At 37.1% G+C, this 25,086-nt stretch overlaps 1 protein-coding gene across 3 annotated transcripts in view; it reads left to right on the top strand.

The window, feature by feature from the left end:
- LOC145503189 (semaphorin-2A-like) overlaps nucleotides 1-24,098 on the top strand; it is a 35,074-nt gene extending 10,976 nt beyond the window's left edge. For 2 of the 3 annotated variants that reach the window (XM_081482649.1, XM_081482657.1), the window contains exons 4-29: nucleotides 173-266; nucleotides 1,312-1,369; nucleotides 1,949-2,011; nucleotides 3,961-4,062; nucleotides 4,303-4,396; nucleotides 4,623-4,745; nucleotides 5,111-5,193; nucleotides 6,530-6,562; nucleotides 6,953-7,061; nucleotides 7,929-7,998; nucleotides 9,194-9,362; nucleotides 9,926-10,065; nucleotides 10,352-10,425; nucleotides 11,828-11,910; nucleotides 12,675-12,710; nucleotides 14,380-14,456; nucleotides 14,681-14,758; nucleotides 14,853-14,905; nucleotides 15,380-15,655; nucleotides 16,043-16,279; nucleotides 16,760-16,869; nucleotides 17,501-17,559; nucleotides 18,097-18,257; nucleotides 19,610-19,681; nucleotides 20,647-20,673; nucleotides 21,028-24,098. In XM_081482649.1, coding sequence (XP_081338775.1) covers nucleotides 173-266; nucleotides 1,312-1,369; nucleotides 1,949-2,011; nucleotides 3,961-4,062; nucleotides 4,303-4,396; nucleotides 4,623-4,745; nucleotides 5,111-5,193; nucleotides 6,530-6,562; nucleotides 6,953-7,061; nucleotides 7,929-7,998; nucleotides 9,194-9,362; nucleotides 9,926-10,065; nucleotides 10,352-10,425; nucleotides 11,828-11,910; nucleotides 12,675-12,710; nucleotides 14,380-14,456; nucleotides 14,681-14,758; nucleotides 14,853-14,905; nucleotides 15,380-15,655; nucleotides 16,043-16,279; nucleotides 16,760-16,869; nucleotides 17,501-17,559; nucleotides 18,097-18,257; nucleotides 19,610-19,681; nucleotides 20,647-20,673; nucleotides 21,028-21,488 — 2,942 coding nt within the window. In that variant the 3' untranslated portion in view covers nucleotides 21,489-24,098. The remainder of the gene's footprint in view (nucleotides 1-172; nucleotides 267-1,311; nucleotides 1,370-1,948; nucleotides 2,012-3,960; nucleotides 4,063-4,302; nucleotides 4,397-4,622; nucleotides 4,746-5,110; nucleotides 5,194-6,529; nucleotides 6,563-6,952; nucleotides 7,062-7,928; nucleotides 7,999-9,193; nucleotides 9,363-9,925; nucleotides 10,066-10,351; nucleotides 10,426-11,827; nucleotides 11,911-12,674; nucleotides 12,711-14,379; nucleotides 14,457-14,680; nucleotides 14,759-14,852; nucleotides 14,906-15,379; nucleotides 15,656-16,042; nucleotides 16,280-16,759; nucleotides 16,870-17,500; nucleotides 17,560-18,096; nucleotides 18,258-19,609; nucleotides 19,682-20,646; nucleotides 20,674-21,027) is intronic. The other variant, XM_081482665.1, reaches the window with a different exon arrangement.
- Nucleotides 24,099-25,086: the final 988 nt, after the last annotated feature.

Genomic DNA, 25,086 nt, shown 5'->3' on the forward strand with positions numbered 1-25,086 from the left:
TGGGCAAGGGATCAAGCAAGTTGTCTACCAACTAAATCATTAAAAAAGTAAACTTAGACTGAGGGCAAGCAAGGTTTGAGAGCTGCTTGTCCCAAGGGCAAGCTAGAATTCAAGTCTTTTTAGAGCCCTGCACTCTTGATTCATTGAACTGGTTGTTGTTGTTTTTTTCTAGACTGTGTCAGATTCTGTTCAAATGGAAGCTTAGCCTCACATGTAGAAAGAATCCTTGTCGATGAATTAAATGGCAGATTGATTGTTGGTGCCACGTAAGTGAAAATATTTAAAGTGTATCTACTTTTGCTATCAAGTTACCGATCAAATGTTCAAACGCAGCTCAATCAAACAGTTTGTGTTTTGTTGCCATCAATCATCTAAGTACTGTTTACCTCTGTGGGCTGTGGAATTCAATTCAATTCATTCTCCCAGCCTGCTAAATTGTTCTTGTGGTCGTCACACTTTTGTTTAGGTGTGGAAAGCCTAGCCTGCTTACAGGTAGCCTCCCACACAGAAGTCCTTATGGCTTGTCACACAGTCTTTCTTCCCAATGAATGTCTGCTGAAACAGACAGCTATTTATGTAGCCCAATCACAGTGCACTTCCCAATCAAGAAAGTGAACTCTGGACGTAGATAAAATTTTATTACAAGAGACTTCAATGGATACCAGCTACGAACTAAGCTAAAACTAAGACCTAAGTGCTAAGATCTAAGACCTAGGACCTCAAAATTTCAAAAACTAATATAAGACCCCCTCCCAATCTCAAAAACTAAGGCCTTAGATCCCCTCTGAATCTCAAAAATGAAGACCCAAGACACCCTCCCAATCTCAAAAACTAAGACGTAACACCCCCTCCAAATCTCAAAAACTTAGACCTAAGACCCCCTCTTAATCTTGAAAACTCAAACTTAAGACCCCCTCAGAACCTCAAAGACTACAGTGCAACTACTTAACTGGGCCTGACCTAGAAGAAAACTAACTAATCAAAAGGTAAACTGAGAACAATGGAGTGGTGCTTCAGAGGGGGTCTTGGGTCTTAGTTTTAACTTGGAAAATATTTGTTGTTTTCCAAGTTGTTGTGGTGGAACGATTTCACTCCATCACTCCTCCACCCCTCCACCCCTCCACCCCTCCACCCCTCCACCCCTCCACCCCTCCACCCCTCCCCTCCTCCCCTCCTCCCCTCCTTCACTCCTTCACTCCTTAACTCCTTCACTTCTTGCCTAGATTTAGACATAAATGGTGAAGGCACCAATACCTCTCTTGGTATTTTTGTACTTGTGCTGATTAGTTGAAATTTATATTTTTATCACAGAAATTCCCTGTTCAGACTTGAATTAACCACTCTACAATTACTTTCTGCTCAAAATGATGTGAGTAATTTTGTAATGAATGTCAGTTACTGGTCAGGGTTATCTTCAAGGGCCAAGGTCCTAGAATTCTCTTTTTCCTCATGTGATTTCTCATGTGAGGGATATGGTCTAGTACAGGTTCAAAGGTCAAATTTTCCAAAATAAAAATATCTAATGAACATAAATAACATTGTTTAATATGTTATACAATCATGTAAATAGCAGAGAAAGGAGCCTTGGTTCTTAATGTGTTGGAAAGAGTTCTTTTTTGCATGGCGAAAGAAATTATTATCCAGAGGAATACATGTACATGTACTTGTAGTGCACCTGCAGGCATTCCCCGATGGGGGAAATAGTTGTCTATTTGTTCCCATCATTGGCAATCTCTCAATATCAAGTAAAATGTCTACTCAAGTGGTAGAGTTCAGCTCATGATGACTGAGCGGTCTGTTATCAGTCAGTTATATATCCATTGGACATATGTACATGTATGTAGAAATAGATTTACAGTCAGATGTTGCGTTAGTGCAGCCTGCCTGATGCCTAGTGTGTACAGTAAAAGGTTTAATTAGTTTATTACTGTTGTTTATTTCAATCAAGGTTGTAGCATTACTACCAAGCCAAGAGGCATTGCAAACATGCTTAAAGTTGGGGCTTACAAGAGTGAGTTTATGTGTTTTTAAATGTATGACATAAAAATGACATGCCCAATTTTTTCCTGAGTGTAAGACATTCTGACCAGCCTGTGATGAAGATTGACTTCTACGTGGGCATATTTTTTTTTTTTTTTTGATTTTTTTTTTCCTTTATTGAAACAAATTGATATTAATACAGCAAATTAGTTACTTACCTACATAATTATAATAACAACTAATATTACTAATACTAATAATATAATACAACTAATTAGTACTAATAATACTACTACAACTAATGTCATTACAACACTAAAAAACACCAATATCACTAACAATAGACGGTAACCAAAAAAAAAAAATTCCAACAAACTATAACTAAATATTTACAAAATATAATGTAAATAACATATTAATTAGTGTTACATAGGTCAACATACAGAAAGAGAATGCATATTAACACCTTTAAATAATTAAGCTTTTACAAGAGGCGACACTATCCATTTAGCTTCAAAGAAATCCTTTGTTTTTTTACTATGCAGACTTATATATTTTTCCGTTTCATATTTTACAGCAATTTTCTTTTTAAATCCATATATATTTGGAAGAATTTGACTTCTTCTACAATCCCATAAGTACAATTTCCCAATTATAATTAGATAGTTTAGCAGCTTAGCAGAAGGGGAGTTTTGTGGTATCATTCCAACTAAAACATCTTGCAACGAAAGTCGAATGTTTTCCTTTAAAAGTTGGTACCAGAATACTTCGAAGTCACGCCAGAAATCTATCAGGTAAGGACAGAGATACAGGAAGTGATATAGCGTTTCTGGTTCAGATGAACAAAATGAGCATGAGTCGTTCATTTTAAAGCCAATTTTGTAAAGTTTAGCATTAGTGTAAAGAATGGAGTTAAGAATTTTGTATTGAAATGCCTTAACATATGCTTCAAGAGCAACACTATGTGGGATCGTAAAAATTTGTTTTGTAACTTCCTCGAGTGTAAAATGATATTCATTTTGCAGCTTGTTTACAATAGTTGGAAAAAGAGCCTTTCTGCTTACAAGTAAAGTATAGTAGTCTTTAGATTTCTTCTTTGTCACATCAAATATATTTTCGTCAATTTTTAGAGAAAGTTCACCTGTTGTTGATTTATGAGTACTATTTTTTAAAATGGAAGGAATGGAGTGTCGAAGACCAGCCCAAACTAAAAGATTAGTTTTCGAAATCCTGTTAGAAACTAGGGAAAAGGAATCTTTGTTATTTAAATCAAAGGATAGATCGCTGATATGAACTACACCAGCCTCGAAATAGCTTTTATAATAAACTGTTTTATTATTAATGAGTATTTGTTTGTTATTCCAAAGAATATAACGCCAGTTTTTTTCTGCACAGAACATATCTCTAAATTAAATACGTGGGCATATTTATATTAGAATTACACTCTTGTCAAATTTAGCTGTAGCTATTTAGCGACAGACAATTAAGTGGCGAAATTCTAAAAGCAAAATATTAATCCATTTCCAAATACATGTTGCCATCATCTTTTGCGTGGGATGTCCAACTCTCTGTGATTGTTGCCAAAACAAGTAGCGCTGTATTGCAAATTTGCATAATTTCTGAAAAAGAGGACACTCCTGAGGTACTGTATACCCATATTTTTGAAAACTTTTTCATGGAAATTTCCATTCCATTTGATTTTCATTCTGACGTTTCCGGTTGAATGGTTCATTTTTCAGAAATTTGACCATTTTGGATTTTCTGGAACCTTTCCCAGGAAATTTCTGTACCATTTGTCCCCTTTTCACAAAAAAATTTGGAATTTTTGGTTGAATGGAAAGCACCCATGTAGGAAGATGGCAACTTGATTCATACACAGTAGTTGATGCACAGCACAGTATTAACTATGCTTTAGAAACAATGAATTTTGAATGTTGATGATGATTGAATCTTTATGCTATCAGCTTTTCTTCCCATTAGGATAGCTGCCAAAATCATATAAAGCTGCTCCTGTTTTCCCCACAAGGACTTATTTTTGTTTGTGGCACTTATGCTGAAACACCAAGATGCTGGAAATTTCCGGTGAGAAGTACAACAGTACAGCTTGGTTTTTTTTTCTGTGTTTGTTCAATATCGCATGACCAGTCAATGAAAACTCACTAGGCCATGTTATATTGCTGATACAATCATCTTGAACCTTAAACTATAGTTTTCCTCAAGAAAGAAGGGCTGACTGCACAACCAGTGAGCAAATCATTTGACACACGTCACACTCAGTGCAAACCCTTGTGCATTTTTGTTGAGTAGTCCTTATTGTTGCAGAGGACCAGTTCTTTAAATCCCCCACCAGCTGGGAAGACTGGAGATGGAATAAGTCCATCCAGTGATCAACAAAACGTCACCGGCACCTTTACAAGTAAGTATTTACATTTGCAGTGAAGTTATGTTGGTGGGAAATGTAGAATTTAAGTGTTATTCATTCCGTTTGATACACCAGAAATTGTTGCCAAAGAAACTTATAAATTTATTTCCTTTTCAAGTATTAAATACGTTAGAAACGGAATGGAATGCCTTTAATCAAAGTGGGTCATTTCATTTCATTACAACTCATGACAAATAACTGTAAACATTTCTTCTTGCAGGTAATCACCTGTTTACTGGAATCAACATTGGCAGATCAGTTATTTATAGATGGGTTGCAGCAGATCTCAGCAGTAGAACTCTTCTGCAAACAGATTCATCTCCTAATGTTTATGTTTTAAAAGGTATAGAATTTCTGTTAAATTTTTACAACAATTATACTTTTGTGTTCTAAAATAAAATTTAAAAAATTGGTCCTGCAAGTCTTCCAGGGTTTTGCAAAGAATGAACAGCAACAGGTGCAATGTATTTTCAGTCCTTCAGAGGAATTATCAGACATATATTATATTATATATTATTATATTATATATTATCAGACATATTTGCACGTCAATGTCACAAACTTTATATCTACTTGTCTGGAAAAATTGTGTTGCTTGCAAGAAGTGGTTGCATGTTTGTAAATGAATGGTTGTCACGCTAAGAGGTTTGACTGTATCGTTGTTTGATTAGCATCTCTGTAATCTTGTTTAATTTGTTCCTCCTTCAGATGCTGACTTTGTATCATCATTTAATTACACGGACAACTTTGTTTACTTTTTTCTAAGAGAGACTGCTGCAGAGACTAGTAAGGTAAGAACATTAGATTTAAATTATACAGTCCTTCAATGTGGAGTGGAAGTTCCTCTTGTTTTGACAATTGTTGCTCTCCTCCCTATAGTCCTGAGATTTGTTGTCTCCCAGGTTAGCTCTTCCAGCTCTACACTTTGATTGGTTATACACAGTCAGGTATATCATTCTCTTTTTGTGTGGTCACAGGTAGCCTTGTAAGATTGTAAATCCTCTGCCACTAATTGCTGTTGTAAATATAAGCTTTCTAAAATAGGTAGACTAAAGTGGTATCGTTGCCTTAGCCTTAGTCACTAGTTGGGTTTGGCATGTGCCACACTTGTTGGCTTAATTTCCCTTAAGTTTTACTTAAGAACTAGAACACATGTACTTGTGGAAGTTTTGGAGAACTCTAAAAAGCTGTGGAAACATTCACCACTCACCTCATGTTCCCACAACATTTCTAGTTCTCCCAAACATACACTCGTGTTTCTATAACTTAATAGAAACAAGGAGAACATGTTTTCTATTTCTTTTAGAAAACGCTGCGGCAAAACAAAACTTGGTTACTTTGATCATAAAAATGTAAATTCTCTTTGCTCACGCCATCATTACATCATTTCTATGGAGTTATTGAAACGCGGTTTTAAACCAATCAGTGTGCATATTATTGGATGGATGTTTTCTAAATGCATTACTGGGTGTAGCATGCGCTACATGTGTTGGCTCATTCATTACTTGAAGGGTGTGTTGCTTTTAGCCCATTTTATCCCAGGGAGCACCCAACAACCTCAGTCCCATTTACTTCCAAATGTTTGACGTGCTGTTTTCTTGGAACGAGAAATATAGGTCATTGACCAAGCCTGAGGTCAAGATGGCTGGATATTGGCCGTGCAAGTTCTTTTCTTGTGTGTCTATGGACAGAGACAGAGAAAAAAAAGAGAATAAGGCCAATATCTAGCCATCTTGAACAAACAAGCTTGGTCAATTATAAAGGATTTACTACATGACTTTCTAAGAAATTTTTCTTGCGGGACACAGCAGGTATTCCTGAATGGGCAAGATAGCTCCAGCTTGCCTGCTAGCCAATCACAGTGCAGGATTTGGTTCATCTTTCCCGCTCACAGGTGGCTAGCCATATAATAACAGTTGTTAATGTCTGGAATCTTGCTAATAGAAATTTTGTATAACAATAATTGATTTGCTTTTGGCAGAGCTCCCCAGTTAAGTTGCAGTTTTCACCCAAAATTGGTATAAGTGCATCAAGACATTTGTTGTTACTGTGGAATTTATTACAATATGTGAGTATTTGCTTCTTAGGCAAGAAGTTAATGATGGAATTGTTGTCATTTTTCTGCAGACTGTTTATTCACGGGTAGCCAGAGTCTGTCAGGTATGTGTTTAGATGTTTTCATTAACAAGCTGCTTGTACATCTAACAGTAGGGTACTACTGACGGAAAGAACAGAAATAACTTCAACTTCTTTGTTAAGTCATTGTTGGGTCAATTATTACTACATTTAGGTTTTGCCTTTTGCCCTTTATATAATTACTGCTGGATAATCACTACTTTTCTTGTTTTGATTGAGGAGAGATACAATCGTGCAAATAAAAACTGCCAATTTACTAAAGAACTCAGAGAAATTTCCATTTAGATGTGGGCCATGCAATCACTCTTTACTACAGCAAAAATATTTTTTTTGCTCCTAAAAGAAATAATTAAGCTATATTGTTCCTTTATTTAACAGTGATGTAACTGGTCAGGAATATTTTGTATTTTTCAGTATGATGAAGGTGGCAATAGACTTTTGGTGAACCGATTCACTTCATTTGTGAAGACTAGAATATTATGTTCTGTTCCTGGAACAATTCCATTTGATTATAATGAAATACGTAAGTTTTACAAATATACAAGGACTACCTTATTGCTAGGTGTTTTTAGGTTTTTAAGTGGAGGGGGTGGCAAAGTTTGGTATCTGTAATTTGTGTGCATTTGGAACGGAAGGAAGCCATATGAACACAAATGTTATTTGTTTTAAGTGCTGCATCCTGTTGTATGTTGTACATTATATACTAGGTTGACAGACCTTTTTCCATGTCAATTCAATAGTATCTGATTGATTGCGTAAAATATTATATTCCCTCTTTAACTTAAATTCACTAAATTAACATTTAGGATCTTTTTTCACTCTATTTTCTGTACAGACACAACTGTGAAATTCTCAACAAATAGTATTCATTAAAAGTATTTTGTGCAGTCTGTCCACAGACGTTTTTCTGAAACTTACTCTTCTTCAAGAGTAGCAGCGAGTGCAACAACTGAAATTCTTGGGCCTCCTCAATGCACAATAATTTAAGTTTCTCCTTAATTAAAGGTGATGTGCCCCTTCATGTTTTGGCTTGTTCATATCTCCTGCATTAATATTTTGTGTGATCTCGACCAAGTCAAGACATAATAGAGGGTCTGTGGACAGACCATAATGTGTGGGACAAGTGTTTTTTTCCCCCCTTGTTGTTTTTTCTTTTTTAAAAAATCATTGATTTTTAACGAAATTGAAACACCACTGAACAATATAAACAAGTTACAGTTAACTGGAGGTGTTGGTGGGCAGGCTAGGTGCACTTCTAGCTAAGCATTGATTGAAATATGTTGGAGTATTCTGACCTGACCAGCAGGTATGTTAAACACAATGTAAATGATGATGAAAATTTACAAACACATTTCATTTAAGACAACTGATCAATTATTTGTATTCTCAGAAGCAACAGCTACCTATCAAGACCCTGTGACAAATGAAGACTATGTTTATGGAATTTTCACCACCCCAAAGTAAGTAGCACTACTAACAGCTTTTTATGTTTCAGTGGCATCTCATTTCTGAGACAAACCCCAAGGTAGTGCAACTTTCTTTGATTTCATTCTACAATGTGATTGGCTCTCTTAGCTCTTCTGTAATTGGTGCTAGGTACAAATTTGAAGACCAAAGAGGAAGCAATTTAAAGGATTTTGAGACATTCTTTATATGAGTTCAAATGTGACTGCCATGATATTACAACATACAATCATGTAGATCCAATCCCCTAATTCTGGGATACTGTTACAGCAATTTGGTAGGTGTCAAACTGTCATTAATACGTCTTGTGGGGGACTCCCCAAAATGTTTAGTGGGGATGTGTTGCCAAGTTTTTGAAGCCCTCAACCTAGCTAATTCATGCCAAAAAGCACAATTTTCCAAAAAACTATACCTTGTTTCAGACCTCCTTAAACCAGTACTCGTCTCTATTTCACATCTTCAGTTAACCAGGAATGGCTTTAATTTGTGTATTGAGAAGAGTTTCAAACTCCCCATTTTATGCTGTTAAATGCAGTTTAACGAAGTTAACAACAAAGAGTAGCTAGTACTTCCTGTCAGCGGTATTTGTATGGTATTGCATGTCCAGTGCTCTTCACCATTGTACTAGCATGTTCCAGCCTGGCAGTCCCTGGAATGGTCGTTTTGGTCTACTCATCCACATCTCTCTGCCCACACCTCCCCTCCCCATCTCCACTGTTAACTCAGTGTGACGGGTGCCTGGAAGACTGCACGGGGGCTCATGGCTGGGTTGTGGGGATTGCCAGCCGAGGGAGCGTTATACTGTCTAGGAGCCGTCTGGTCACAGTGGAGGCCCCTGGATATCCCAGGCACCCATCTTCCATACAGCACAATGCAGTTGTTAATAATGGGGTGAAGATTAATTTTATCTGAATGACATACCCAATTCAAATCCAGAGTGTCAAACATGTCCTGTCTTAGGCCAAAAAGGCCAGAATCCCTATTAAACAGTATCTGAGACCAAAATGTCTCAAAAACTGATACTCTTTACTTGTACGTGGCTACATGCAGCTTGTATAAGAGAATACACCTGTACATGTACCTCTCCATAAATATCATGTCATGTGCTGTTTCCCCCACAGTAATGTAAGGCAGCATTCTTTGTACCTGTTAGCTACACTAGTTAATTATGATAATCATTCCTTGTTTTAGGCTTGGAGTGCTTGGCTCAGCTGTTTGTAGGTACAGCATGAAGTCTGTTAAAAAACTGTTTGAGACAAGCCAGTACTTGAAAGAGACTACCAAGAAAGGTTTCGATGGTACTTCTTTGTGGGTTTCAGTATCTCCAATAAATTTGACAATGGTTCCTGGCAGGCCAAAGGTGTGTGAAATGGACAGTGTGACATGTAGAGTAATTTAACCTTGATGGGTAAAAGTTTTGTTGCTCATACATTTGACAACTTCTAAACATCATCAAGTAGTAAAATTTTGGTTTCTAGAATAAATGCATGCCAATTTGGTTCATGAGTTGTGTTTGATTCCTTGTTTGGTCTGGGGCTATTACAAAAAATCTTGTATGACCTGAAAATAATCAAAACAACATCTCAGTCTGCAAAACATGCTTAGTAACATCCAAAACAGTGTTGGTAACAAATAAAATTATATTGAATGATGCCAGGCATGATTTAACAAGGGGCATGATTTAGTGATTGGTCTGTTTATATTACCTGTCAGTTTGAGGCAATCTTAATGGTGGTATAATTGTTAATACTCTATGTGGTAGTATTATTGCACTCGGTGTGATAGTTAATATTGTTATAACTTTTTTAATTGTATAATTGTTAATACTCTATTTTTAATTGTATAATTGTTAATACTCTATGTGGTAGTATTATTGCACTCGGTGTGATAGTTAATATTGTTATAACTTTTTTAATTGTTTAGTGTGATAGCAAACTTAATACAAAGAGTTACTCTTGGGAAACCCTCAAGTTTGCTTCTGAACACACCCTCTTAGCTGATCCACTCACGTCAGACCCGCTGTTTAAAGCAAGAAAACCTCTGTTTACAAGACCTGAAATAAGGTAACAAACCGTTATTTTTGAAGTTTAGGAGATACTCTCAAGAATACTCAGTCTCCATTTACATGTATTTGCATTTTTGGTTTTTTTAAACTGTTGATCTGAATTAGGTGGTGTGCAAAATGTTTAGAAATATCCACATGTAGGGGAGGGTACACACTGTATTTAAAGGGCCAATTTGTGGAACTCCAGATGGGAAGTGGTAGGGGTTTTGGACATTAATTTTCTGGGAATTACTGATTGTGTATAATTGAAAAGTAGTTGAACAACTTTGTGGTGTTGATTCTAGATTTACTCGGCTTGTTGTGGATAAAGCTAAAAGAGGAAAGATACAGGTTACTCCTGTCATGTTTATTTCTATAGGTAAGGAACATTAAGTCTAAACACATGTAGCAGGGAGAAAACATTGCATAAATTGTATTATTATATAAACAGCGGTGAAATACCAGGATTTTTCATTTTACTAAAAATCATATCTTCATCGTGTGCAGTGAAGATACTATTTTTATCTTTCACACTGTGAAGATATCATTCCTTTTTGATAACACTTTTCTTTTGTCCCTTTAACTACACCTAAATCTGTTGATGTATGATCGAAACATCTTCAGATCTTCTTCGGTCGTCTTAGGCAATCTTCAGCAATCTTCTGTAATCTTGGGAAAATGTTCGGAAAATGTTCGGAAGTGTTCATCTGGCCTTCAGAACAATTTTGGAAAATCTTCGGAAATCTTTGGAAAGTGGTCGGAAATCTTCAGAAAATCGTCAAAAACGTTGTCATTAGTATGTTTATATAATAAACAGAACATTACATGCCTGCTTGTGGATACGAATTTTATTTTCTCATGTTCAACTCAATATCTCACTTGTTCGCTGCGCTCACTTGTGAGATATCGAGTTGAACGCTTGGAGATAAAATCTGTATCCACACGCAGGCATGCAATATCCTCTATTACTGAGATAGTAATTTACCGGTATTTATTTTTTTTATATCAATTATGGTCTGTACTTAATTTAAAACACAACTTAAGTTACCATTGTTTAGGATATGTGAAAGTCATTCTGTTTCCAGTCATTTGTGGAGAATCTCAAATGTGTTCTTAATTTAGGTGTCTGTGAAGTGCAAATTTGATAAATACATGTTGTGTCAGCTCAGTTTATGTCTTTCTCAAGTACCTGCTTCAAACGTGCACTGTTGCCCATTTCTGATAATTTACTACACCACGTATGTCTAAGAGGAGTGAAGTTACATGTACCTGTGACTGACTTGAGTGTTGTAGGGGCCAACTCTGTGTGCCTGCTTTAAACTAGGCAACCTACAGTGAGGAGGTCTTTTGGTGGCATAAGCAAGTACTGGATCTTGCTGCCATCATCTTTGGGTTGTTAACTGTACAGGGTTGATACAAGAGAACAAGGGTGGACATCACACAAGGAGGGGGAAGAAAGAAATCCTACCCATAAAGCTGGTAACATTATTAGACGTCCCCAAATTAGTTATGCTGGATCACTAAAAATTCTGATGTGGCACTTGAAGAAGATGTGTGGTGTGTGGGTGTGGGGAGCTGGAACCACATCACAAGACTCATTATGTTTCATCAGTTTTGGCCACTGTGAGACCTGGTTCTAGAAATAACAGTTCGGTCAGGCATTTTGAGTCCCAGGATCCAAATTATTCCACTTGTAGATGAGTTAATGTTTTACTTTGTAAATTTCTTAGGTTTCATTTCTTACTGATTTCATTGATTTGAAATAAACGTTTATCTTGTAGAGAATGGCACTGTGTTCAAAGTGTTCAACAACATATCTGGTAATGGCAATCCTGTTATTGTGGAACAGATCAGGGTTTTTGAGGTTTGTATTCTTGAATGCATTTGCTCTGAAGAACTGTTAAGATGAATAACGGTTACACTGGAAGTTGAATAGCATGGTATGAGGAGTGATCAAAGAGTTGTTAATGTTGTTCCTTTGACAAGACACAATGAATATGAAGTGACAGCCCATAGGTCTTTAGGTAATACAAACACTCCTGTAATGGATTGTTCATTTACAGAGAAAAGTCAAGTTCAATAAGTTTTGATGTGCATTTTGTAGCATTCTTTAATCTCTCAATATTCTAACACAAGCTATTATGCTACAACCACAAAGTTATTTCCTTCACAGCAATGGCATAATAAGTTACATCATCGTGTTGGTATTTCAGTGGTATATGAAAAAAAAACAAATTTGATTTGTCAAGAAATACAAACATCTCTCAATAATCTCTCCTTTGCTTCATAATGTATCTCCAAGGAAATCAAGCAACAGTGAGTGCAGTCTGTTGTTGAAGGTGCTGTGTACTTCTTGTTGTTACATGAAGTATTAAGCTGTGACCTTCAATGAGCTAAAATATATGTTCATTCTTGTGATAGCTGTTGTGAGTCCTGGAAGATGCGGTGAACAGTTTATGCACTGCATCTTTCCTGACTCACTCTTTTGACTACTTGTTTAGTTCAGAAGGACTGAAACATTATTACAGTGTTAGCAGCTGAATTGGTTTCTACCTCTACTTAAGATACATGTAGTACAGTGAGAACTTGTATGGCCTTTAATATTTAATAGTTTCCCTTTCTCCTCAGAAACCGAATCCAGTCTATACAATGAAACTTTATAAGGTGAGTAATGTGGTTTTGAATGGTAGTTAATCTAATTATTGGACCAAAGAAAAATGAGCATAATTTGTATTATTGGGATTGCATCAGTCAAGGAAATCTAATGCCTGTCCAGAATGAGGAGGATTATCACAGATGTATCAGCTCTGTTTAAGCTGGATTGGAAGACTGTTAGAAAAAAACCCTTCTACTGATGCTTGGAAAGCTATTCCAATGCTTTTTTTGAAAAGTATGGAGGTCTCAACTTCTTACTCAAGTGCAATTACAATACAAAGAAGTTAGACAAAAGTGTATCGTTATTCTACTTAGAAATGCTAGATTACTCAAAGCAATTACGCCAGGTCAACCAAGATAGCTACGAAAGTGACCTTATTCTTTGAAATAACCAAGACATAAACCATTGAAGGCAAATCGCTTTTTTGGAAGAGGTGGACCGAAAATGGAATTCATTACATTCAAGATATTTTAAATGAAAATGGTAATTTTCTTACTTTTGAAGAATTCAATCGAAGGTACAATATGTGAACAAATTTTTTACACTTTTTTCAAATCCTTGCATCTATTCCACCGAACCTCAAATCCAAGGCGGCTTCTACGCTAAGACCTAAGAATTCTGTTCTCGATAATTCTGCCTTTTTGACTTTTCAACTGGAAAATGGGTTTTTCTCTCCAAAATGAAATGCAAAGACTACTACCTTCTGTTCCAAGAAAAATCAGAGGTTACACCTACAGCTGTCGCGTCTTGGGCCCAACATTACTCTGGCATAGAAGATAAATGAGAAAAATTATTCAAAAATATACCTCACCTCTCAGCCGACAACAAATTGAGACAATTCTCCTTTAAACTATTACACCGTATTTTAGTGACCAAAAAGGAGCTTAAGAGTTCAAAATATCCGAAAGTGAAGATTGTTTTTTCTGTAAATCCTCTGATTCCTTAGAACATGCATTTCTGGAGTGTCCTGCTGGCCTAAACTTCTTTCAAAAAGTCCTTACATGGTTCAATAATGAGCACAGAGTTAACTTTACACCATCTAAAATACAGCAACTATTTAAGGACTATGATTTTCCCCCAGATACAAGCCCAAACCTCACCTGGAAGTTTGGGATTTTAGTAGTGCAAACTGAAAAATGTTATTATTATTGCAAAAAGCTGGAAAAAACTTTCAATTTTCTCGAATTGAAGTCGGTGCTATCTTTTGCAATGGAAAGCTGAAAAATGCGAAATTTAATCTAATTAATTCAATTTACATTATATAGTCAGTCTCAGTGGCAAAATCAGTTATTAGTGTTTTACTACTATTGCTGTAATATGAATGTAAGAAACATCAGTAATGGTATTAGTATCGTAACTTAAAGAGGTTAAATGTATTGTTTTGTAGAGTAAATTATGCAAATTTTAGTACTGTAAATAGCATGTGTAATTGCATCGTATTGTTAATTAGAGTAAGTAGTCATAGTGGTTGTATTACTGTTGTAAATAGTTATCACTTCTGTAATAAGTAGTTGTAGTACTGTTGTACAAAATAATAATATTAATAATAATAAAAAAAATCGCAGATGTATCAGACAACTTGTCACGCAGCTATTTATGCATGTGATACTTTTGGCTGGCATAAGCAGACGATAATCCAAGGAAAAGCTAACATTTTAATGACTTGTTCTTTATCAGGGAGCTGTGTACATTGGAAGCAACTCTAGTGTTGTCAAGCTGCCAGTAGAGCATTGTAGTCAGTACCAAAGTTGCAGGTAAACCTCAGGATCTTTTATAATTCTTTATGAATATAGTTTGATTATGATTGAAATTTGTGATGTTTGTAATACCAATTAACCATGAACTGGTGACTATGTCGATAACATCAACAATTTCTTGAATGTATAAATGATCATTTTAATGACTCTCCTTCTGATGAATCTCTAGTACGTACTTGTAACTATACTTAAATATATTGTTTGGATTTTTTCTTGTTTAGAACTTGTGTCTCTGTTTTGGATCCTTACTGTGGATGGAGTAACAACAAGTGCACAACATTTGACAGCAAGATAGGAAGGTAAGATAAACATTTTTTTTTGTAATAACTTTATTTGTACAAGCTTGTTGTTTACTTTAATCGCGTTTTTATATTTTGCTTTTCCTTTCATCAGTGGCTGGGCTCAAGACATTGTTCATGGTAACTTTTCTAAAGTTTGTCCACAAGGTAAGCGTGTCCTAACAGCCACTGCTGGTGCTAGGAAGAGTCCTTATCTAATGGCCACAAGTAACATTCCTCTGGGTTTGTCATCCTTGTGGTTGTTGATGGCAAAGTAATGGGCCAATCATTAAAAATAGTTTGATTTTTCTTCTTTGTTGCTGATTTGATAGAATGGATACGTCGTAACAAGAGAAACAGTGATATCAAAATGACAAACAAAACAACTTATACCTACATTTATCTATCTGATACCTATACCCATATGTATATTGTCATCTTATTCTGTGATAACGTGTGCTTATCTGTCTTTACTGTTATGACCTGTTATGGGCCTGTTAACGTAACACAAAGCTACTGACAGATAATGCCAAGAGAATTAAACAGCTGATTACTAACAAGTACTCTTTAAGAGGTCAATAACAACTTATTGACTGCTTAATTATTGACAAGTGCTCCATATTTCATTCTATTTTTCTTTAGAGCCTCCAACCTGCTCGTTGACAGTTACTGAGGAACAAGTGGGTGGTGTTAGAAGTTTGACTTGTCTGGGAGATGGAATACCGCTTCCTAGAGTTACCAGCTGGAAAAAGGATTCCAAGCCTCTGCCTACTGATTTAGACTTACAAATCAAGCCTGGGAAGAGGGCTCATCAGGAACAGTTGGTCATCAACAACTTTGGAATGGAACATCTTGGGGTTTACGAGTGTTTAGTATCAAACAAACTGGGGTTATCATCATGTGCCATGAATATCAGAGGTAAATACTGCAAGTGGCATCTCGGTGTAATATAATTTGTAGACAAGTCATACATGTATGTATCTTGACTTGTCAGAAATAAGAAAAAATCGGGAGCAAACTGAGACTGCTTCCATTGAAGTTGAAAGTGACTTAAGTAAACCCTCTGAGTGCCATCAAACTGCAAGAAGTTTTCTAAAATAGACCTTCAAACGCGGGTGAGATAAATGTTTCCTCAGTAACCGTGTTTTGGCAGTAATATTTGAGCGTCTCTGATTTCTGCTATCTTTGACTGTTCTATTTTGTCATCCCTCTATTAAGTATATTAATTTTACACTTATTTATTCTTTTCTATGACGTGCTATAAAAATCATGAAATTTAAGATGCCTCTGTGTTATTTTGTTCAGGTACTTTACCTGTCATCGCATATGCTCTGGTGAAAATCAATGGCACATCGTTGTTTGTGTGTAATGCCACTGGGCTGCCCAGTCCACATGTTACGGTCTACAAAGTTATCGGAGGCACTAAACACGTGGTTACGTCATACCAAACACCAATCAGTGACGACACCGGTCAAAGATCGTATTACTGTGTGGCACAAAATGACTTTGGAGTGTCATTTAGCAAACAGGTCCACATACATGGTATGTCGTTAAATATAGTCATGGAATTAGTGATTTTTAGGTATAAATACTAAAGTTTTAATTAGTAATTAGATTTTTAGTAATAAACATGACCCGCCTAGATTAGCTCAAGTATCCGCGGGTATGTTATAATTTTAATTTTAATTTGAAAACAAAAATAAAATGTATGTATGTAAATGTATGTATGTAGATACTGGGTGCTTATACAATTTCAGACTGTTAGTAAAAAAATGTACTTCTTGGTTATCTAAAATAAGTTTCCGTTATTGTGTTTTGACAAGGATAAAAATAAGAAATTGTCAGTCATGGTTTCACGGTGACAACAACTTTCTAGTGGTTACTTCTTCAAATTGTAGAGTGTAGCGTTATCTTTGGATTGAAGACATGTTTTCTTGCCACTAGTATTCTCGCAGCTCTATGAGGCACAGAATGCTACTGATACTTTCACTGGAAACTAAAAAAATACATGATTCCTTACAGATAAACAAGTCAAGGCTGAATTGAGACTTACAAAGGAAAAATGGAGTTCTAAGCTCTACGACAAGACATCAGACGAATATAAAACCCTGGCAGCTCGAGTTAAAATTTCAGTATGTATTTTAGAATTAGTGATTGGGCACATGGGTGACATCGCATATAGGGCTTTGCAAGTAAGTGTAAATATCCCAGCAATGATGTAAAACAAGGAAATGGCAAAAGGTAAAACCTTATGCAGAATAAAAAAAATCCCAATCGACGAAAAAGTAAAACTTCACAGGTTTTTGCGCCAACAAATTTAATTTAGTTCAGTAATAATTTAAATAGATGAGGTTTTCCTGTAAGGTGAAGTTAGGTTTGTGCAGTTGTTTTTATTTTGCTATGTTGATCGGATTTTTCTTGGGCACGTCATGCTGTAATCCAGGGCAGACACCGTGAGAGTTGGAGTTAACTGACTTTGAGAAAGCGATGTACAACTGCATTTTCGGGTGTAGGGGTGGTGTGCTCTTGAAACATTTCCGCCTTAAATGTTTATTAAAATGGCGTAAATTAATCTTACAATCTTGAACAAGCCAATTTATTACAAGAAAGAACAAAAGTTTAAATAGAAGAATGAGCATAAAAAAACAACTCAAAGCAATGTAGTGGTGGGGTATAAAGTCTGCAGTATCGTTTGAGTTTGTGAGATATTTATTCAATTATTTTGAGTGTTTATTTGTCTCATTCGTGGTTTAATTGATTTAGGTTCAGGAAATCTATTCTACAAACCCTGCCTTTGTGAGGGTCGAGGATATCTCGTTTAGGTAAGATTATTTTGTCAACTCAGGCCCGGGCGAAAAGGTTCTCGTGCGAATGTTGGCCACACCTGTTTTGTTTACACGTGAGAACTCTGCTATTGGAACAATTTGGGCACATCTGCTGTTTCTCTTAGTTTATCATTCTGGTACTGAATAAGGATAAATTGATCCACGAAGAAAACAAAATGGCTTCTGATGCTTCAAATTAAGTCTTGAATGAATGGCGTGGAAGCGCGACTAGCCAACGTGCCCAGTATAATCCTGATTCCTGTCCGGACATGTCGTGAAAGCACATTCCGCGCGTTTCTCTTGATGTTAAGTAAACATTTGCCGTGGAGAATCGAAGGAAGGTTGGAAATGGAATACATTGCTAGATGTAATGGAAACAGAACTTTAAAAAATGGAGGGGTGGGAGGAGGGCCCAAATCCGCTGTGGCATTGTTGTTAACGAATACGCCACAGCAGTGAATTAGCATATAATCTCATAATTGTAGTGATACTTACTGAAGCCAGCTTTTTCTAATTGCTCTTATGTATTCACAGTGAAGGAAGTGTAGTATGTAAAATGACGCTGATTTTTGCGGCTGCACCTTTGACCAAGAGTGATGAACTGTTGAAGGATTTACAAGAAAACGTGTCCTCCGGTAAAGTGGGAGCCTTCAGCGTGGATTCAGCTCATATTCTCAATTTGGAGCCTGAAGTTGGTAAGATAGTTACTCAATCGTGGTGAATATATCTTCAATGTTGATATCCTATTAATCAAGGGCAGTTTGTAATGCGCCATTGCCATCCTGTTATTCTGAATGATATGGACTTGATGACGAATATCAAGAAGTTTCTCCTCGTAATGTCACTGGATAATCAGACAAACAGATAACAGAATGTAAGTGAAGAATGATCATCGCAGTAAATTTTCCAATTGCTTAAATTGGAAAATTTACTGCGAGGATCATTCTTCACTTACATCTACAACCGCAGTTCAAATATGAATTATTTCATATATACTTCACATCAGATACCAGAATGTCAGATACTAAGAAATGTCGGCAGATTTCTGTATGTTGACTTTGGGCTTTTAACGTAATAAATAGGATGACAGCCTGGTCCAATGAGGTAAATCATTCTTATTCAGATTTAGTAGATATCGGTCATTGATTTAACTATCTTTCAAATGAATTTGAAGAAAACTAAGAAGTCCACAGCCCACTGTTCAGATGGTTTTTTCTCCGACCTTTGTTACACTTTAAGATTAGCTACCTGCAATTTAAAGGCGTGTCCATCATAAACCACTGGAGAACCGGGCATATCGTCAACTCTGTTTAAACTCGACACTAATAACTTCTACAGCATAAAACACTTCAACCTAATGTTTTGTGATGCTTATTTACTTACACCCAACGTTTGTGCAAAACCTTGTGTTGAGCAAAACCGTGTCTGGTTCTCTAGAAAGTTGCCAAAAGATTATTTTTGGGAAATCAGTTGTAGGAGGGATGCGTTTCTCTTCTTGGATCATCATGCACTATCATGTAGTTGAATCCGCTTGGAAACACTCGTCAAAATCTTGTTTGCCTTCTTTGGTCTATGTGCACTTTTTCTCATTCAGGTCATTCACATGCCGTCGCCGGTACAAAAACTCTATTGATTTTTTTGTAACTAATTACGCCATAAGCAGCGTGGTTTTAAGTGGTCGAAATGATTCGTTGATTGCAGCCTATTGGATGACCTTCTGTTCAGGTCAATGCATTTTCGTTTACTTTCCATTACCACGCAGCTTCCATGCATCTCTTGCGTACGTTCGTAATTCTCTCACTTACCAGAAACGAAATCACATCCCAACGTGCTCTTGCTTGTTGAGGTAAATCCAGGACTGTTCTAAAAACCTTACCACCTAGTTCATCTACTTGAGCTAGCTTCCGTGCTCTGCTAACTTCCACTGTCAATCACGAACGTCATATGCGGTTGTAAAGCAACTCTACATGGATCTCTGGCGGGCGGTTGTGAATTCCGTCTATGTCAGCAAACACTGATTTTTTTTGTACGCATACATTGATTTCAGAAGTAAGCACCACCCCACCGGTTTTTAGTACTGTTCTGGTGACCTTGACCGATGGCAGTTCCCAAAAGACAGGTAATTTCAGTAACGCATGAGTAGTGGAAGTTGCGTGTTATGTTTGAATACGTGAAGTCACCAAATAAAGTACTGACGGTCCGACAACCAATTGTTGGCGTTAAACGTTACGCAGTCCGTTTCGAGTCTTTGAGATGTGTATGCGTGTGCAATGAGGTCAAACACAGTGTAGACGCGCTGATGTTGATTTCCGCCACTATGAAAACTACTTGTTGAATATTTCGGCCGCGATATTGTCTATCAATATGGCGACCGAATTGGATGTATATCGATTCAGTATCCACTATGGAACTTAGGTTTTGGCGAAATGTTTCTTCAAAATGCATGATCTATTCTTTGTAAGTTTTTAGTTTACTCATACAAGTAAAGTACAAAAAAAGGACCTAAACCGCGGTCTTGCAGCACTGTTCGGAAGCCAAGTTGATTCTGAAATAATAGAGGATCAGTAGCATTACTTTTTATTTTATTAACAATGTGGTTGCTTTTGATACATTTGAAATGGTAAAATAGAAATTACGCCAGTGTCTCGTTGTCAAGTGAGCAAGGGTGCTGAACAGGCCTCGTTTAAAGTAATTCTTTAGTTGATTGAATAAACTGTGAAAAGACCTTGCGAGTGCACAAAATTGACGTGTTTGAGCAACTTGAATTTCCAGTAAATATGGAGGCTTCTGTTCCTTTTCCACAGTTCTAGCGTGGCTAAAAAGAGAGGTTGTTTCTTCGAGCAGGCGAGTTTATCCAACCGTATAAGTTAACATGCAGCAAGCTTAATCCTAGTACTAAGATAACCAGCCAAGCCTTTCACATATGGACATGAGTCAATAAATAAGCAACAGGACGGGTCAATTTTCCAGTGTAAACAGCCCCTTAGTGATTGAAGGTTTACGAACTCCAAGCAATCTGTGTATTGTATATTTGTGTCGCTATGTTTGATGTTATAACATTAAAGTGAGTGATTTTCTTTTCAGAACCCACTCCAGAATCAGACGTACAAGGTACGTTTAAACTCTTGTTTACTGTAAATGATAGTCACTTGTTCAGTAGCTAGTGCGTGTTGATTTCTGGCAGTGTCTAGATACATTGCCGACAAATCCATACCCTAGATTGGCTGCAGTGTCTTCGTCTACTGTTTGACAACTTTACCTCGCATTCTGTTCACCATGTTTTCACAACAGCAGAACAACATAGTAACTCGTTCATATTATGTATGTTTGATGAACGGCAGTCTTTTGCTAACTTAAATGTCGCCCGAGATTGACTTGAATTTTACGTTGCAGTGAAAACGATAGTAAAGGTAACACTAAGTAAGGCTTTGAAACATTCACTTACTGTGATTATTTTGTTTGCAGATTCAAGGGATGATGGATTGTTTGCCGTGGCTGTCGTGACCGCCGTGCTGTTAAGTCTTATTCTCGGGGTTGTGCTTGGACTGAAATTTCACGGTCAGGTTGTTAATCGTTGTACACCGTCATCGCGTGATCCAGAATCATGTGATGGACCAAACAAGACTGTTGAAGGTGTGAAGTACACCAAATCACCGCCCAGGGATGAGAAATTCACAAGGAATAAGAACGAAACACGGAGCAAGAGAAAATTGCTGAAAAAGAAAGGAAAAAACGCCGGGGAAACGGAAGATAGTGACAGTGATTCTTCCACTGCGGGGAAGATTGGACAAGAAGAAAGTGGAAATCAAAAGGATTCCAGTACATCAAGCTCACCTACCAAGTCCATTTCACCATCTGTTGTTATCGGGAAATTTGCAAGGAAAAAACCGTCCCTGGAAAACGGGAAAATATCTAACGTTTGCTAGGTGAAGAGAATAACAGCGCCAACAGAAAGGAAGGCTAGGTTACCAGTGCACGGGTTGGCGTCTGTAAAGCCAAGCATACAACGCAGTAAGTCGTTCTAACAACCACGCCTTCAAGTATCGATGTGTAGTGCATTATGCTGCCGTTTTTATCCAACTAATACCTTGCAGGTACTAAAGCACGGTGCAGCCTTACAAGAAGGAAAAGCTTCATAGCATTAAATCATAAAGACAGAGGCAGACTTGTGAGAATACAAGTCTTGTGTAAAATAAAATTTTTCCCGTTAAAGGAATCAAGCGGTGCCTCGCTTGGGCGATCTAGGTAGGGTAAATATTTATATTGTTATATTAATATCATGTAGTTAGATTTTGATATTGTCATACGACCAATCATTTCTTATACATGTGTCCTCACGCCTTTCGTACTCCAGGTTTTAACCAACTCTGAAGTTAGGCTATGCAAACAGTAGCCTCTATTTGGCGCGGAAATGTGCTCGGATATTTGTCCGCGGACATTATCTGTTCCGAGAAGCGAACATGTTTTCGAGAGCAATAGCTCGAGGAAAACTGTGAGCTTTGAAAAACAGGTATGTCCAAGGACAAATATCCGAGCACATTTTCGCGCCAAATGGAGGTTATTGTGTTTATTATCCTTCAGATATTTTTGGCAACACGCGCGGTTTTGAAAATATGGTAATATTAATGGGATATTCCCCAGTTTTGGCTGGGGAATATTTAGTTACGTGACGCGTTTAGACCAATCGCGCGCCGGCGTTCGAAAATATTTGATGGATTATAAACTCTTACACCAATCTTCGATTGTCGCGCGGTTTTAGGACCCAAATAACAACTGCGAAGATTTATTTAAACCGGCTAGAGCGTTGCACGTACGTTTGATAGGCTGCAAGTTGTGAGCTGCGAGATGTACGAGTGCGGTTTACTCACACGTATCGGACATTGACGCAATAGTCTTAAGATATGCCTTTTATACATTATTCACCGTTAACTATTTATTTAACAATTAGATTATGACCGAGATTTTTATTGCGTTTTAGTTGAGGAAGGTGCAGCCCGAGTCAACTATCACGCATAGAAATCGAGTGGGAGAGCAAATAATCTAATTGTTTTAGTGTAAATCTACTAGTCTATTAGAGATGCTGGAAATTTGGATATTCAAACTGGCGACACGAACCCTCCCGGCTCCCTTGCTGCCACTAATAAATATTTATCAGACTGTTTTGATATTCGCCTTGAAGTGTTGGTTTGTAAATGAAAAGTATTTTTGGCAGAGCTTTGAACTGTGAAGAGAAAACACAAGATAAGTAGTTATTTTGATAATAAATCAGAAAATGTGTATGTCTGGATTTATGAAAACGGTGTTAAGAAAATTTTACCCTGGTCAAGTTGGCGATCCAAAAGTTCAAAGGAATGCCTCTCTCTCTGTTTCCAGTTTCTACTCTCTTATCCTTGTTTTCATCGCTTGGAGAAATTTGGCCTTTAGGAGTCGTAAACTCAAGGTGTGTAGCTCACTTGGTGCAAAGGGACACTTTTTTCAATAAAACCGTTTTCATAAATACAGTCTTGCATTATGGGAAATAGTCGCTTCCTTTATTCGTGTGATTAGTATAGGGATTGATGTTCAGATTCTAGTGAAATTAGAATTAGAACAAGATTTAATGATAAAGATAGTTTTGTATAAAACCCTGTTAACGTAGATTAAGGCCACTCCAAATGTGATTTGAGACATGATTACTGAAGGAACCCACAGGGCGTTTGCTGGGACCCAAACTTCTCTCGTGCAGGGCGTAGAAGTACTGGGAATCTCGTGCTTTCGAAAGTGATGGTTTTGCAGTCTAGAAAACCGTTGTAACGGTTGAAAGACAGTTTTTACAGTTAGAAATACCGACAAATATCGACATGCGACTGAATTTTTTCTTTAAATGTCTTCGCACAAATCATGAAACTGAAGTTACATATCAATGATAATTTCTTTTCGTTATCTTTTATGTAAGCTTGAATATTAACAGAATTACAGGGAAGGCATTCCATACAAATTCTCGTAATTTTTCCAGCAAACAAATTTTTATAAAATTTCAAGCCTACGTAGCTCCATCGAAAGCGACCCTTGTTTTAGGTGTGCGCATGCTTTGTTATAAAGTCAGGAGTGACACGAAGCGGCATCTTTTGTTCCATGTTTGTTTTGTTAGGCTTTTACAAAATAATTATGGATTTGTAAATTTAAATTATTTAGTAGAGATTAAATTGCAAAATGCTACCCAGTGAATGTGAAAAAAAAAATTTGAGTTGATTTCATTTAATTTGTAATAAGCGAGATAGAAAAAAAAGTGTATGTAAATAATTCTTCCTGTGGAGAACTGAGCGACATGAATTGTTGATTAAAAGAAGTTCTTTGAAGATTGCGTGTGTTTTGTGATATCCAATTAATGCCAAGCTTGAAGACTGACACTGTTGACAAGGGACACTTTCAGGGTTATCCCAGGTTAATCAGTCAGTGACCTGAAAGCTCGGGGTCAGGTGGCGATAAATTCTGGCTACATAGGGTCCTACTGGCTGGCACGTTTGGGTGAGGGAGAGGAAGGTTTGTCTTTTGCACAAGCTAATAATCAATATTTAAACAGGGTGACCCCTTCAGTCGCAGGACTGGTATCAACGGGGGCCCTGTATAACGTAAAATAAAAAGAGCATGTATAAATAATATATATCTATAAAAAAACTAACTACTTTAAAAGATACGCTGAAATGTTTAAAAAATTTAAAAGCTTAAAAAGGTAATAGCGTTCTCATAAAAATTGGATATAGAATTGAAATGGGAATGATGAGAGGTGTGCAAGCTCGCGAGGTCCGAGCCGGCCGCCTTACCCTAGCGATATTTGAGCCTGTCATCGCAATTGCTCGATAAATCTTGTATGTAAATGCACATATGTAATTTGTTTACACACGGAGCACCAAGGAGTTCACAAGAACTCATTCAGAAATGCCCGTGCATTCCAGGACGGAACTGGAATTTGGAAATGTTGGTTTTTGAGGAGAGGGGAAAACCGGAGTACCCAGAGAAAAACCTCTCGGAGCAGAATAGAGAACCAACAACAAACTCGACGCACGTCCGGGAATCTAACCCGGTACACAGTGGTGGGAGGCGAGCGCTCTTACCACTGCGCGATCCCTGCTCACCTCAAATACATCAAATGCATCTTTCTCTGCCAAACAATACAGGCCATATTCGTATTCTCGGTTTTGGACTGGAACTAGTTTGCAAAAGAGACTCGTGCGGAGGAAAATCATCACGACTCCCCGCATTAGCCTCAATTGCAAGCTAGTTCCAGGCCAATACCGAGAATACGAATATGGTCTATTGTCTGGAAGTTGCAGGGTTGCCACAGGTCAGGAAATGGTCAGGGAAAAAAATCTTCGAGGTCAGGGAAAAGTCAGGGAATTTTATTGTGAGTCAGGGGAAATCGATGTTTTCAAGAAAAGTCAGGGAAAATTGAATTAATTTAACACGGCCGATTCAATATCATTGAAGGCCGGCAGAAACATTTGGGGTCACTGTGAAAACTTATGGGCTTTAAGGGGGTATTTC

Source organism: Orbicella franksi, chromosome 1 (assembly GCF_964199315.1).
Source record: "Orbicella franksi chromosome 1, jaOrbFran1.1, whole genome shotgun sequence".
Taxonomy (NCBI): domain Eukaryota; kingdom Metazoa; phylum Cnidaria; class Anthozoa; order Scleractinia; family Merulinidae; genus Orbicella; species Orbicella franksi.